This window comes from Mobula birostris, chromosome 4 (assembly GCF_030028105.1).
Source record: "Mobula birostris isolate sMobBir1 chromosome 4, sMobBir1.hap1, whole genome shotgun sequence".
Classification (NCBI taxonomy): Eukaryota; Metazoa; Chordata; class Chondrichthyes; order Myliobatiformes; family Myliobatidae; genus Mobula; species Mobula birostris.
In genome coordinates, this window is record NC_092373.1 from 144,727,501 (window position 1) to 144,740,393 (window position 12,893).

General features: G+C 39.9%; 1 protein-coding gene across 3 annotated transcripts in view; it reads left to right on the plus strand.

Annotated features, from left to right (window-relative positions):
* The first annotated feature begins 7,607 nt into the window (after window positions 1-7,607).
* Window positions 7,608-12,893, plus strand: part of tbc1d9 (TBC1 domain family, member 9 (with GRAM domain)) — a 60,783-nt gene continuing 55,497 nt past the window's right edge. The window contains exon 1 of one of the 3 annotated variants that reach the window (XM_072256191.1): window positions 7,608-8,198. In XM_072256191.1, the coding sequence (XP_072112292.1) occupies window positions 8,078-8,198 (121 nt within the window). In that variant the 5' untranslated portion in view covers window positions 7,608-8,077. The other 2 variants (XM_072256193.1, XM_072256192.1) reach the window with 2 other exon arrangements.

Sequence of the window (12,893 nt, forward strand, 5' to 3'; positions counted from 1 at the left end):
CCCGGGGGGGGGGGGAGAATATGGGGTTGCGAGGGGCGGGGGTGCTACCTCCCTGAAATGAGTTTTTGGAGGGTGGGATGTCTGAGATGGCCTTGACAGACGACTTGAAACAAATCCCAGGCCTATACGGCCAACCTTTAGACTGCATCAACTTGCCATGAGCTACAACGTGAGTGTCAGACAAATGTAACAATAATTGTTTCATACTGGGGACTTACCCTGAGCCTAATTCATGTAGTCAGTTCTCAAGTCTGTATCGCTAAGTGTCTCATTGCTTTAACAAAAACTATAAGTTCATTTTTAGAAGTCGCAATTGGGATTTTTACTTCTCTGTCTTAGTTTCAGAGATGCAGCCACGACATTGACAAGGAGATTAGTCAAATGAAAAAAGAAGCAGTATCATTATCATCAATGGTATCAGGCACTTTCAAAAGGTCATGTTTTAATAATTTCTGGAGGTACTTTATAGACATTTCAAAACAATTACAAATAAATGTGACATTTATCAATAATAGATGGTTGGAAAAAAGTAAAACAGCATTGTTGTATCTCAAAATAGGTTTGTTTACATTGATCTCAATATCAAGTTCCTTCCCTATGTACTGTGTAGTAGCTGATTTAAATTACCAAGTGCAGATTACATTGACTACTGTATTGAGGTTACAGGTAGGCGAGAGTGCAGTGCTGTTCTGGTTTTTGACCTTAGTAGCTAAATTTCCTTTCTGCATTATGGAGACAAACAAGTTTCACTCTAAGTGACCACCAGAGGGAAAGTCTAAACCACCAGCGACTCATTTTAGCCACCTAATTGGCTTTTTGGAGCCTCAACTCTCCCGGGTTTGTTAACTGCAACAGATGTACATGATCAAACTAAGCAAAGTGAAGATAGCTTCACAACTGTGGTTAACCTTACTACAACATTTAAAAAATAGTCTGATCTTGCTTAAAACTGATGGCATGTTGACAAAGCATGCACACTTGTTAATGCAATGTTGAATTTGCAACTTCATTGAATTAAGATAACTTTCAGAATCTGCTGGTCATTGGGTTCACACAAATAGCATTCCATCCTTAAGTTCCCAGTTACTTTTAAAAGGTGCTTAATTTGCAAAAGAATTACCTAACAAACTTAACAAAGAAAGATATATCTCTTATTACGTAATGTCATTCAAACTCTTCATTCCAAAATTGGAACACTCCCAAAAGTCTGAAAGTTATTTTCACTTTCTCTTTAAAGGGGAGATACATAGTCTGGCCTAATCTAGAAATCACTAAACAAGAATCCTGAACAGTACCTGTCACAGTGTCATGGGTTCATACAACATGGAAACAGGGCCTTTGGTCTAATCAGTCTATGCTAACCAAGATATCAAAGTCAAAGTCAAATTGGCATATGCTGTTTTCATAGGTACAGTGAAAAAAATTATAATTGGTTTGAAGATGTCCATTCAACCCTTTGGCCCAGAACGTTCTAGATCTGTCCTATTTGTGTAACTGTCTTTTAAAGTTATTTTTACGCCTCAACCATTTCCTCATCACACCTAAGTACCACCCTGGAAACTGGAGCAATACACAAAGTGCTGGAGGAACTACATAAACTTCATTAAATTAGAAGCAGTTCTGCTTTAATAGAAATTCAATCATTAGGTCCACCTCAAAGTCTTCCTTGGCACTACTTGCAGTACAAGTATTTAGGATATGTTTTTGTCCTCTAACTTTTCTAAAATTGTATCTGATTTTACTCTACCATTGTTGGTCTGAGGAACAAGATATGGTTACTGAGTCCTACAGATGACAATAGTTCACTAATATATCATCCAAGAAACTTTATGTTACTGTATGTAAGAATAATTTGGTACTTTTATCTCCTACAGTTATCCCTACTATCTTTTCATCAGAGGACTGTACATATGCATTCCCAATAAGGGTTGTAATATGCAATAAAAAGTAATATTATGGTCAATTACTCCATGGGCCTATGGGCTAGGAACTCAGAGATCAATTAAAGCTAGCCTTTACAGAAGATAAAGATCATCAATTTTGAAGTATGTATACACTTTCCTTCAATGGAGGCTGCCTGTTTAGATATATTACCACTTAATTTATTACTAGTGAAGTTAAAGAAATTATTTAATCTTAAGTACATTTATTAAGCTCAGCTGTGTTGCATTCTGCGGCAATAAAATAAATCTAGGCATGTTATACTGCATGCAGCAGGTATAACAGAAACAAATAATCTAATATTCAAAATTTTACAATAGGACTCAACTGAATAAAGCGGAAATCTTTGCTCATGGTTCTGAATTCCAAGCCAGCAATCAAAGTACACAGGAACTGATGACTAAAAGAATAACACAGGCCACCCTGAAAAGACAATAAATCTTGTGACCATAACCTCACAATTCTTTTGCATGGTAATACTGTTGTTAACTCCTTCTACATCCCATGGACATGGTATTAATGCCTTCAAGCTGGGTTCTCCGTGTGAAATCTATTCAGAGCCCTATCTTCTTGAGATTTTCAAATCTATTACTGCTTCTGCAAGCCTCCTCCTTCAACCACTCAGGTTGATCCCCACCTTGGACCTCACAACTTTAAGGTTCGGAATCAGGGAAAAAAATGAAAATGTGCATATTCCAATGGAAAATCATGAAAAAATATTACAACCATGCTAACACAACATGTAGTTCAATGAACCAAGTGCTTTTTTTATGTATGTACCGCTGGTAGTACCAGACTGACCCAGCATGTTAAACTGCTCTCACTTAGTGAATAAAAATGTGTAGAAATCCCTTTGTCATAAAATTAAAACTACATTTTCTTTATTCATACTGAGTTTTTAAAGAAGTTTTTTCTTTATTTAACTAATAAATATTTTGTGAAACAACCTTAGAATTGTGGTTGGTACTACAGTCATGCATCTAAGGATGATTGAGCAACAATGATATTCCAGCGAGTTCACATGACATGATTTGTAATCTATGTGAACTATGAATCAGTAATCTCCTTAGGAACCAGTGTCTGAAGTGATGGGTGATACCAAAGGTATGTGAGTTGGTAGGTCAGCTGGCCACAAGTGTAAGCCTTGGGGAAGTTGATGGAAATGGGGGAAATAGGTTGCATGGTGAATTAGTATGGGAATAAGATTTCTCCAGGAGCCAGACGGACTTAATGGCCTATATTGTCATAAAGAAATATTGATACTGCACAATAATTAAGTTCTGCATTTTGGATAGGGGCACATTGTTGAGACATTTAACTGTGCTAAATCTTGGAAGGCTCGGTGCAAAAACAGCAGACACCTGAAATGGAAAGTGTCCCACTACTAAAAAACAACTTCCCTCATGTATATTGATTTCACTATGCATGGCCGAAAATATCTCAGAGGCATTTCACTAATTCCAATGTCTTCTTGAAGAATAATCAACAAGTCAGTTTTGTGGCATTTTATCATAGATAATTGTTATAAAGCTGTACAGTACCACAGCACGGAAATAGGCTCTTTCGTCCAACTGGTCCAAGCCGAACACAGCATCCACCCTGCTAGTCCCAGTTAGTAATATACAGTTTTTTTCTAGTCCACTTTGATGCTAGAATACAATGACATTACAGCAAGGGAGGAAAAATAAAAAATATCACAATTTCCTCATTTCTATACAAATTAGTTAATGCATCTCATAAAAGCTGACACCTGAATCATCCCAGATACCTTGAGTTGCAAATTCACAGTCGGATCAAAGCAGCATCAGTTTGCCCATATACAGATTTATTCTGATGCATAATGTCGATAATGATGCAAGACTTCTGCAATACCTACCCATACATAAATAAAAGAACACATACTCATTCAGGGGAATCATAAATTCATAAAGATGATATCATTCTGTATCCTGCCTTTGAGCATTCTCTGCCAATCGCAGCCTTTCTGCTTGTGGACTGGGTTTTTAAGACCATAAGACATAGGAACAGAATTAGGCCATTTGTCCCATTGAGTCTGGTCTGCCGTTCAATCATGGCGGATCCTTTTATTTTTGCTCTTTAGCCCCACTCCCCAGCTTTCTCTCCCTAACCTTTGATGTCATGCTTTATTATGTAAAAGCTTCTCTTGTTGAAACATAGTCCAAATGAGTTTATGAAAACAAAGCTGCTAAGTGTTTTCCTGGATATGCCCAACAGAGCTAATAAATTGACTTTTATTCAGGAAATGTCACAACAATCACCATCACCACAGATGCATCACAAGGTTGTGTTTAGCCCCCTGATCTACTCGCATTATAATTACGGCTCTGAGGCTAAGACCGCTCCAATTCCGTTTTGACACCACTGTTGTTGGCCGAATCGAAGGTGGTGATGAATCAGCATATAGGAGGGAGACTGAAAACCTGACTGAGTGGTGCCACAACAACTTCTCACTCAATGCTAGCAAAAGCAAAGAGATGGTTATTGACTACAGGAGGAGGATGCCAGAGGTCCATGAGCCAGTCCTCATCAGGGTATCAGAGATGGTGAGGGTCAGCAACTTTAAATAGCTCAGCATTATCATCTGTCCTGGGTGAAGCAAGTAAATGCCTTTGCAGTGAAGGCATGGCAGCGTCTCTACTTTCTTAGCGGTTTGTGAAAACTGGGCATGTCATTTAACACTTTGACAAACTTCTATCGTACACTGACTAGTTGCATCACGGTCTGATATGAAAACACCAATGCTCTTGAATGGAAAAGCCTGCAAGAAGTGGTGGATACAGCCCAGTTCATCTCTAGTAAAGCCTTTCCCACCACTGAGCACATCTACGAGGAGCACTGTAGCAGGAAAGCAGCATCCATCATCAAGGACTCCCACCGTCCAGGCCACGCTCTCTTTTCATTGCTGCCATCAGGAAGGAGGTACAGGAGCCTCAGCACCCACACAGCCAGGGTCAGGGACAGTTCCTACCCCCAGCCATCGGGCTCCTGAACCAGTGGGGATAACTTCACTCACCCCAACACTGAACCGAGTCCACAACCAATGAACTTACTTTCAAGGACTCCGCAAATCATGTTCTCAATATTTATTGTTTCTTTATTTATTCATTTGGTTAGTTATTATTATTCTCTTTTCATAGTTTCAGATTGCTGTCTTTTGCACATAGGTTTTTTGTCCATCTTTGTTGTGTTTATTTTTCATTGATTTTGTTGTGTTTCTTTATATTTACCGTGAATGCTCACAAGGAAATGGATCTCAGGGTAGCTTCTGATGACGATTACGGTATGTGCTTTGATAATAAATTTACTTTGAACTTTGAACCTTTCATAAGTGTATAACAACCGAATCACTTTGCAATTGCCTGTTTGATCATGTGGTTGTTAGGTTAAATTGTATGATTTCAGGCAAACCTTTTAAACCTATGAAAAAAAATAAATTATTTTGAAAGGTTGCGACTTTACTATGGTGCTACATTCTAACAGAGTGTGAATCAAGAAAAAGAATATTAAATAAACCTTGTTGCGTTTAAATGCAATGGGCAAGCTATTTTAATGAAAGTGGGTTTTCCCAGAAGATGATTTTGACAGGATCTTTTATGATACAGAGGTGACACTTCACCTGTGAGTCGGCTGGGGTGATATATTGCATTCGGTGCTCCCGATGCAGCCTTCTATATATTGGCGTGACCCGATGCAGACTGGGAGGCGGTCTCCCTGAACACCTACGTTCTGTCCCCCAGAGAAAGCAGGATCTCCCAGTATCCACACATTTTAATTCCACGTCCCATTCCCATTCTGATATGTCTATCCACGGCCTCCTCTACTGTCAAGATGAAGCTACACTCAGGTTGGAGGAACAACACCTTATATTCCATCTGGGTAGCCTCCAACCTGATGGCATGAACATTGACTTCTCTAACTTCCGTTAATGCCCCACCTCCCCCTCGTACCTCATCCATTATTTATTTATTATATATATATTCTTTTTCTCTCTCTCCTTTTTCTCCCCTTGTCCCTCTCACTATACTCCTTGCCCATCCTCTGGACTCCCCCCCCCCCCCTTCTTTGTCCCTAGGCCTCCTGTCCCATGATCCTCTCTTATCCCTTTTGCCTACCACCTGTCCAGCTCTTGGCTCCATCTTTCCCCCTCCTGTCTTCTCCTATCATTTCGGATCTCCCCCTCCCCCTTTCAAATCTCTTACTATCTCTTCTTTCAGTTAGTCCTGACGAAGGGTCTCGGCCCGAAACGTCGACTGTACCTCTTCCTATAGATGCTGTCTGGCCTGCTGCATTCACTATCATCCGAGATATCATATTTTTAATCTTTAAGGAGTGCAGAAGTTGGTTATTGTCGAGCAACAATGTATCGTATTGTGCTGCTGGTGCAAATGCTAATTTTCGCAGTATTTATATCTTAGGTCTGTATGTCTATGACAATACACTTGAAACTTGAAATTATTGTTTACTGGTTATTCCCAAATCTTCCCTAAAGTGTGAACTTAACATAAAAGGTGAGATTTGCTGAAGACTGTTGTTCTTGTAAAAACGATGGATGTATCTATCTGTCTATATCTATTTCTCCTGGGCCCAGCACGTTAGTGCAGTTATAAAGAAAACAAGGCAGCGCATCTACTTCCTTAGAAGTTTGCAAAGATTCAGCATGACATCTAAAACTTTGACAATGTTCTATAGGTGTGTAGTGGAGAGTATATTGACTTGTTGCTTCAGGGCCTGGTAGAAAAACAGACAGCCCCAATGCCCTTGAATGGAAAATCCTACAAAAAGTAGTGGATATTGCCAAGTGCATCACGCTATAGCCCACCTCTCCATTTAACACATCTACATGGCGCACTGTCTCAGGAAGGCAGCATCCATCATCAAGGACCCCCCCCCCCACACACACACCCACACCCAGGCTATGCTTTCTTCTTGCTGCTGCCATCAAAAAGAAGGTACATGAGTCTCAGGGCCCACACCGTCAGGTTCAGGAACAGTTATTACCTCTCAAACATCAAGTTCTTGAACCAGTGGGGATAACTTAATTCACCCCCATCACAGAAATGTTCCCACAACTGATGGACTCACATTCAAGGTCTCTTCATCTCATGCTCACGATATTTATTGCTTGTTTATTTATTTATTATTATTTTTTTTTTCTTTATATTTGCAGTTTGTTGACCTTTGCAAATTGGTTGTTTGCCCGTGCTTTTGTGCAGTATTTCATTGATTCTATTATGCTTCTTGGATTTGATGAGTATCTCAGCAAGAAAACAAACTTCAAGGTTGTATATGGTGATATATATGCACTTTGAAAATACATTTACTTTGCATTTTATATATATTGCATATATATACACACACACATACATACATACATACACAGTAGGCTCTAGCAATGTATCTGCCACGAGGAAAGGTCCCTGCAACTTATCAGCCAGGTGCTCTAACCTAGGTGTTTTTTTTTTCTCCATCTCGTTGTTCATTGCGTTTATAATTCGTTTCCAATCTGGACGAATTGCGGGTAACTGGAGAATCATCAAGCACACACTGCGCCGCGTATTTCCAACACAAAGTTCGGAGCAGCAGTACGGGTAGGTGATGTAAGGTGGAAGGGAGGGCGCACTGCCCACTGTCGGACGTGACGCCGCTCGCACTGAGCTGACAACGACAGCGCGCTGCAGCCCGGCGCTCCTCGCCCTCGCAGTATCGAGCTGGAATACCGTGCCGTATTCGCAATTCGCTTGCTTTCAGTTTACGAACGCGTTAGCTGACGTTATCACGTCTCATCAACCCCGTGTGGGGACGCAGCCATCAACTTTGAATCGGGCTCGGTGATTCTTTTCCTATTTGGCTGTTGAGGTCTGTCATCGAAAAGTGTCCTCGTTATTCTCGAAAGCGTATCTGGCGATTTGAGTGAGCGGAGGCCCGGGAGCCGGGAGCCGAGGGAGTGGCGCCCTGCCTGCCGGTGCGAAGCCCCGCACTGCTCCCGATGATGCTGCGGTTCTCTCGGCTCGGCTAGGTCGCCCGTCGATAGTCGCTGAGATTTACCCTGCGCGCATCCTATCTCCTCTCTGCGTGTCTCCTTTTGTTGCTGCGGCTGCGGCTGTGGCTGCCGGCGATGTGGGTCAAGCCCGAGGAGGTCGTGCTGGCCAACGCGCTGTGGGTGACGGAGAGAGCTAATCCGTACTTCGTGCTGCAGAGGAGGAAAGGGCACGGAGAAAGGGGAGGAGGGCTGGCCGGTAAGTGCGCCGGTGGATGTTCCTTGGCGAAACAGGAATGCAAACGTGCGGCACCTCCGGTGATTGTGCTTTAGAGAGCTGTGCTGATAAGCATTTTTGTGAGTTTGGCCGCAACGTAAGGATTCTGTATGTAATCTCCAGATTCCGCATCATGTTTCTGTGAATTGTATTAATTCTGTGTAAATGCAAAAACCCGACTTAAGTGGAAAAATTAGAGTAATCGGAGGTGTATTTCAATCATTTGCATGACATATAGATGTCGTTCAATAGATTTGTCCAAAATCTGCCAGATCAGCATCGCTTATTTGAGATCATTTTACTCTAAGTGGCACAAGATTTGTTTGGTCCTTGGGATGCAACGTATCAATTACGTTATTTAATCACAACGTATCCCATTTGTGTCGTTCCCGCTGTGAAATACTGTAACGTCTATATTTTGAATTTTACTCTGACATTTAGGTGTGAAAAATACACGAGCTTCAGTCGAGTTAAAAAAATTGATTTGTGGTTTTCTCCTATAGTATGTACAGTAATTCCATTAGTTGAATTCAATCCATTGGAACTGAGGTCTAACCGATACTGGTGTCTTGGTGCCACTACACTGTAACTTCGAGAATATTTGTTATTTTAATGAATTATAAACTTAACATTTACTATATTGTGCAAATGTACCTTTTGTGGACTCTTATTAGGATTTTATGTTTTTATTTTGATCAGAATCAGGTTTATTATCACCGGCATTTGTCGTGAAATTTGTTAATTTAGCAGTAGCAGTGCAATGCAATAGATAATATAGAAGAGAAGAAAAACAAAAAATAAATAAGTAAATCAATTACAGTATACATTGAATAGATTAAAATTATGCAGAAATCAGAAATAATATATATTACAAAAGTGAGGTAGTGTCCAAGGGATTAATGTCCATTTAGGAATCGGATGGCAGAGGGGAAGAAGCTGTTCCTGAATCGCTGAGTGTGCGCCTTCAGGCTTCTGTATTTCCTACCTGATGGTAACAGTGAGAAAAGGGCATGTCCTGGGTGCTGGAGCATTTACAGGATCTACAGTTTTTAAAATAATTTTTCTCTCTAGTGAAGGTTAAGGGCTTCATTAAAATTGGTAGTGGGGAATTCAGAAGGTAGGAATATATTGCTGGTATGAAAAGTTTCGCAATCAAAGCAAATACAAAAAAAAGACCAAAACTAAATTTGGTACGTAGGGCCAGTGTCTCCAGCACTCTTAGGTTTAACTAAAACATCCTAGTTTACTATCCATGGAATGATTTCCTTGAAACTACTTGGAATAAAGGCCAACATTCCATTAGCTTTTCTAATTACTTGTATCACACCTAGCTCCATTCACACCATTTTGTAGCCTTAATTCCATTTAAATAATTCGCAATTTCATTCTTTCTTAAAAAGTGGATTACCTTATTCTGTCCCACGTTATATTCATTCTGTCACGTGCTTGACTAATATTTCTATATCTGATTGCATGCTGTTGGTCCTCCTCATAACTGGGTAAGCCACCTGATTTGGTATAATCCGTGTAAGTATGGCTATAGTGCACATGACCCCTTCGTCCAAGTTGCCAAAATAGGTTATAAATATTTGAGACTCCAACAATGTAAGTAATAAAGTCAATTCAATTCAATTCAATGATTCTGTGGTAGCGCACTAATCAATTGGAAATGATCCTTTTTAACCAACTTTGTTTCCTGTTAGTTAACGGGTACCACAGTAGCGTAGTGGTTAGCACGACTCTATCACAGCGTTCCTGAGTTCAGAGTTCAGTCCCGGTGCCGTTCTGTAAGGAGTCTGTACGTTCTCCATGTAGGATGTGTGGGTTTCTGCTGGAAACTCTGTTCTGTGATTCGGTTATTGGGTTAAGGTTAATTGGGTTTGTCGGGGGTTGCTGGGGTAGCAGGTCTGGATCACTAAATAAATAAACCACCCACTATCAATTCTGATGTATTCCAGACAACTCCATGCAAAATGACAGCTTAATGAATGCTGCCATCTCGCCACATAAATAACCATAAAGCAAAAATGTTTCTGTGGAGATTTGCTCAGAGAAGGGAAAGTGCTTGTTGATAATTAGGACTATTCTATTTCAGATATTTTGTACCTCCTTCAATGAAAGCCAGTGCAATCATAGTAAAGCCAGACACAAAATCCTCTCTACTTTTCCTCAGTAATTGTTTTAAATAAGAAAAACAATTACAATTGTATCTGAACTTTTTATAAATATATTTACCTTGTCCTGGAAAGAAAGAAAGAAAGAAAGAAAGAAAGAAAGAAACAAATAAATACACACACACACACACACACACACACACACACACACACACACGTGAAAGTGGCCTATAAAGTGAACAATTTCATAAAATAGTTTTGTTTACACCATGGTACTATATAATGTAATGTTCTTGTACAGTATATTTCAGTTATTTAGCAGTGTTATAATTTGTAACATATCTTTGTTTTTTCAAATAAATCTTGTGTCTTTCTCTCACTGGGCTATCTCATTGACATTAAGTATTTCAATGGGAAAACATCCAACTCAAGGAGCACAGTAACATTTATTCCTACTGTTTATATTTTCTGGCGAATTGGAGTTTTTTGTGTTGAAAGTTTGCCTCTGGGTATTCAGACAATTATGTGTGTTTCCTGCTTGCATTGTCCAGTTGGAAGTTTGTGTTTAATTTACTGCATTGTTCATAAATCTTAAAATTAGTATACTAAGATTAACACCATTAACACTTTCTATGTGACCCTTCCTTTTTAGTAAGAACTTCCTAGTCCAAATAATTTGCTTATCTTTGATGCAAGAGCATTGTACTCGAATGTAAACCACTGGTAATTATCTGAAATAAAGGAAGAGAGAGAGAGAGATGATGTAGGTACAGGAATTTAAAGTGGCATAGCAGATTATGTTGGTCAGCTGACTTATAATTTTTCAGATTCAAATTTACAATTTGCAGAGCTAGGAGTATGGCAGATTATTTTTATAAATATATTTGGTACGCAATTGCAATGAATATTTCTAATTTGCAGTTTGATTATATAATTAGCTCAGTGCCAGCTGAAGACAGAGGGACACACTTCTTGGGTAGTTTCTTTTATAACAATGTGTTTAAATGTAGGTCATTTGGATAAAGTTTGGAAGAAACCCAAATGTAGGTTTCAGGTAAACAAAACATATGAAGCAAGGTTAATTGGAGGTGGGCATGGAATTGTAATTCATTCTGGAAGTGATGCTGCTCAAACATGCACAAATACAACTTGGAATTTGCTGTTACTTATAGTCACTTAGCAAAACTGAGGCCCTGTACTTTCATCACCAGTGGTAAGCAATAGTTAGTGTGATACTTGCAGGGGCAATTTTTCTTATACACATACAATAACTTTTTAAAAAGCATGAATAGCTCATGCATTAAAATCATACCTTACCAAGGATAATAGGGCTTTAGCTCAAATATTTTCATATACTTTATCCAGATACCTGTGAAGTGTGACCACAAGTTCAACTTATTCTAATGACCATGTTTAAGATATGTTCAGGATGCATAACTAGTTAATTTTAAAGGGAACTTAGATGCATGAAATGTGAATGAATTTTGAAACAATTGAGAGTGAGGTTTCTGATTCTGATTTCAAAATATCAACTACTAGAAGAACTCAGTCAGTCTGTCAACATATGTGGATTTAAAAGGATAGTTGACATTTCAGGTTTAGGGTTTAGACCTGCATCAGGGCTGAGTTTAGAGGGGAGGAAGCTGGTATTGAAGGTGAGAAGGAAGGGAGATAGGTGGAACCAGGTGAGGAGGGCAGTGATTGGCAGATGAAGCCACGAGGAGGAGCAGGGAGTACATTGTTACGAGCTGGTGCTTGGTGTGTGATTGGTGCAAACAGATTGGGAGAGATTTGGATTAAAAAAAAGGGCAGATTGAGCTAGGAGCTGGTGGGAGTAGGGGAGGATGGAGATGGAGACAGTGCCTAATAGCTGTTAAATGGAGACACAAAATATGCTGTAATGTGATAAGGAAGGACGGTAATAAGTGGAACCAGTTAAAGGAAGGACGATGAACGTTTGTGGGAGGAAGCAGAGAATATAGATGATAGGCAGATGGAACGTAGGTTGTAGATAAGAACACCTGGTGATTCAGAAGAGGAGAGAGAAAGAAACACCTAGTGCAGGTTACCTGAAATTGGAAAATTCATTTTTCGTGCCATTGGATTGTAGACAACCCAACTGGAATTTGGGGTGTCTGTTTTCTAGATTGTATTTGACCTTACCTGGCTGTGGAGAAGACTGATGAGACAGCTTGATGGGAGAAGGGGAGGTGAAAAGATGTGTAACCACAAGCTCATGGTGACCATTGTAGACAGAGCACAGGCGCCACCTAGTCAGTACTTAGTCTCACTGATATAGCAGCCACTTTGGGAGCACTGAGTACAGACAATGATGTTGAGGAGGTACTTGTGAATCTCTGCCTGACCTGGATGAGTTGTTTAAGCCTTGAATTGTGCTGAGGGAGGAAGTGTAGGGACAATTATTCCCTTTACATAGTTGCAGGCAAATCTGCTGGAGAACAAAGAGTGATGGGTGGGTTGGGGTGAGTGAACAAGGGAGACACATTGAAGTCCCTGCAGAAAACAGAAAAAGGCAGAGAGGGATAGATGTGGTGTGATCATG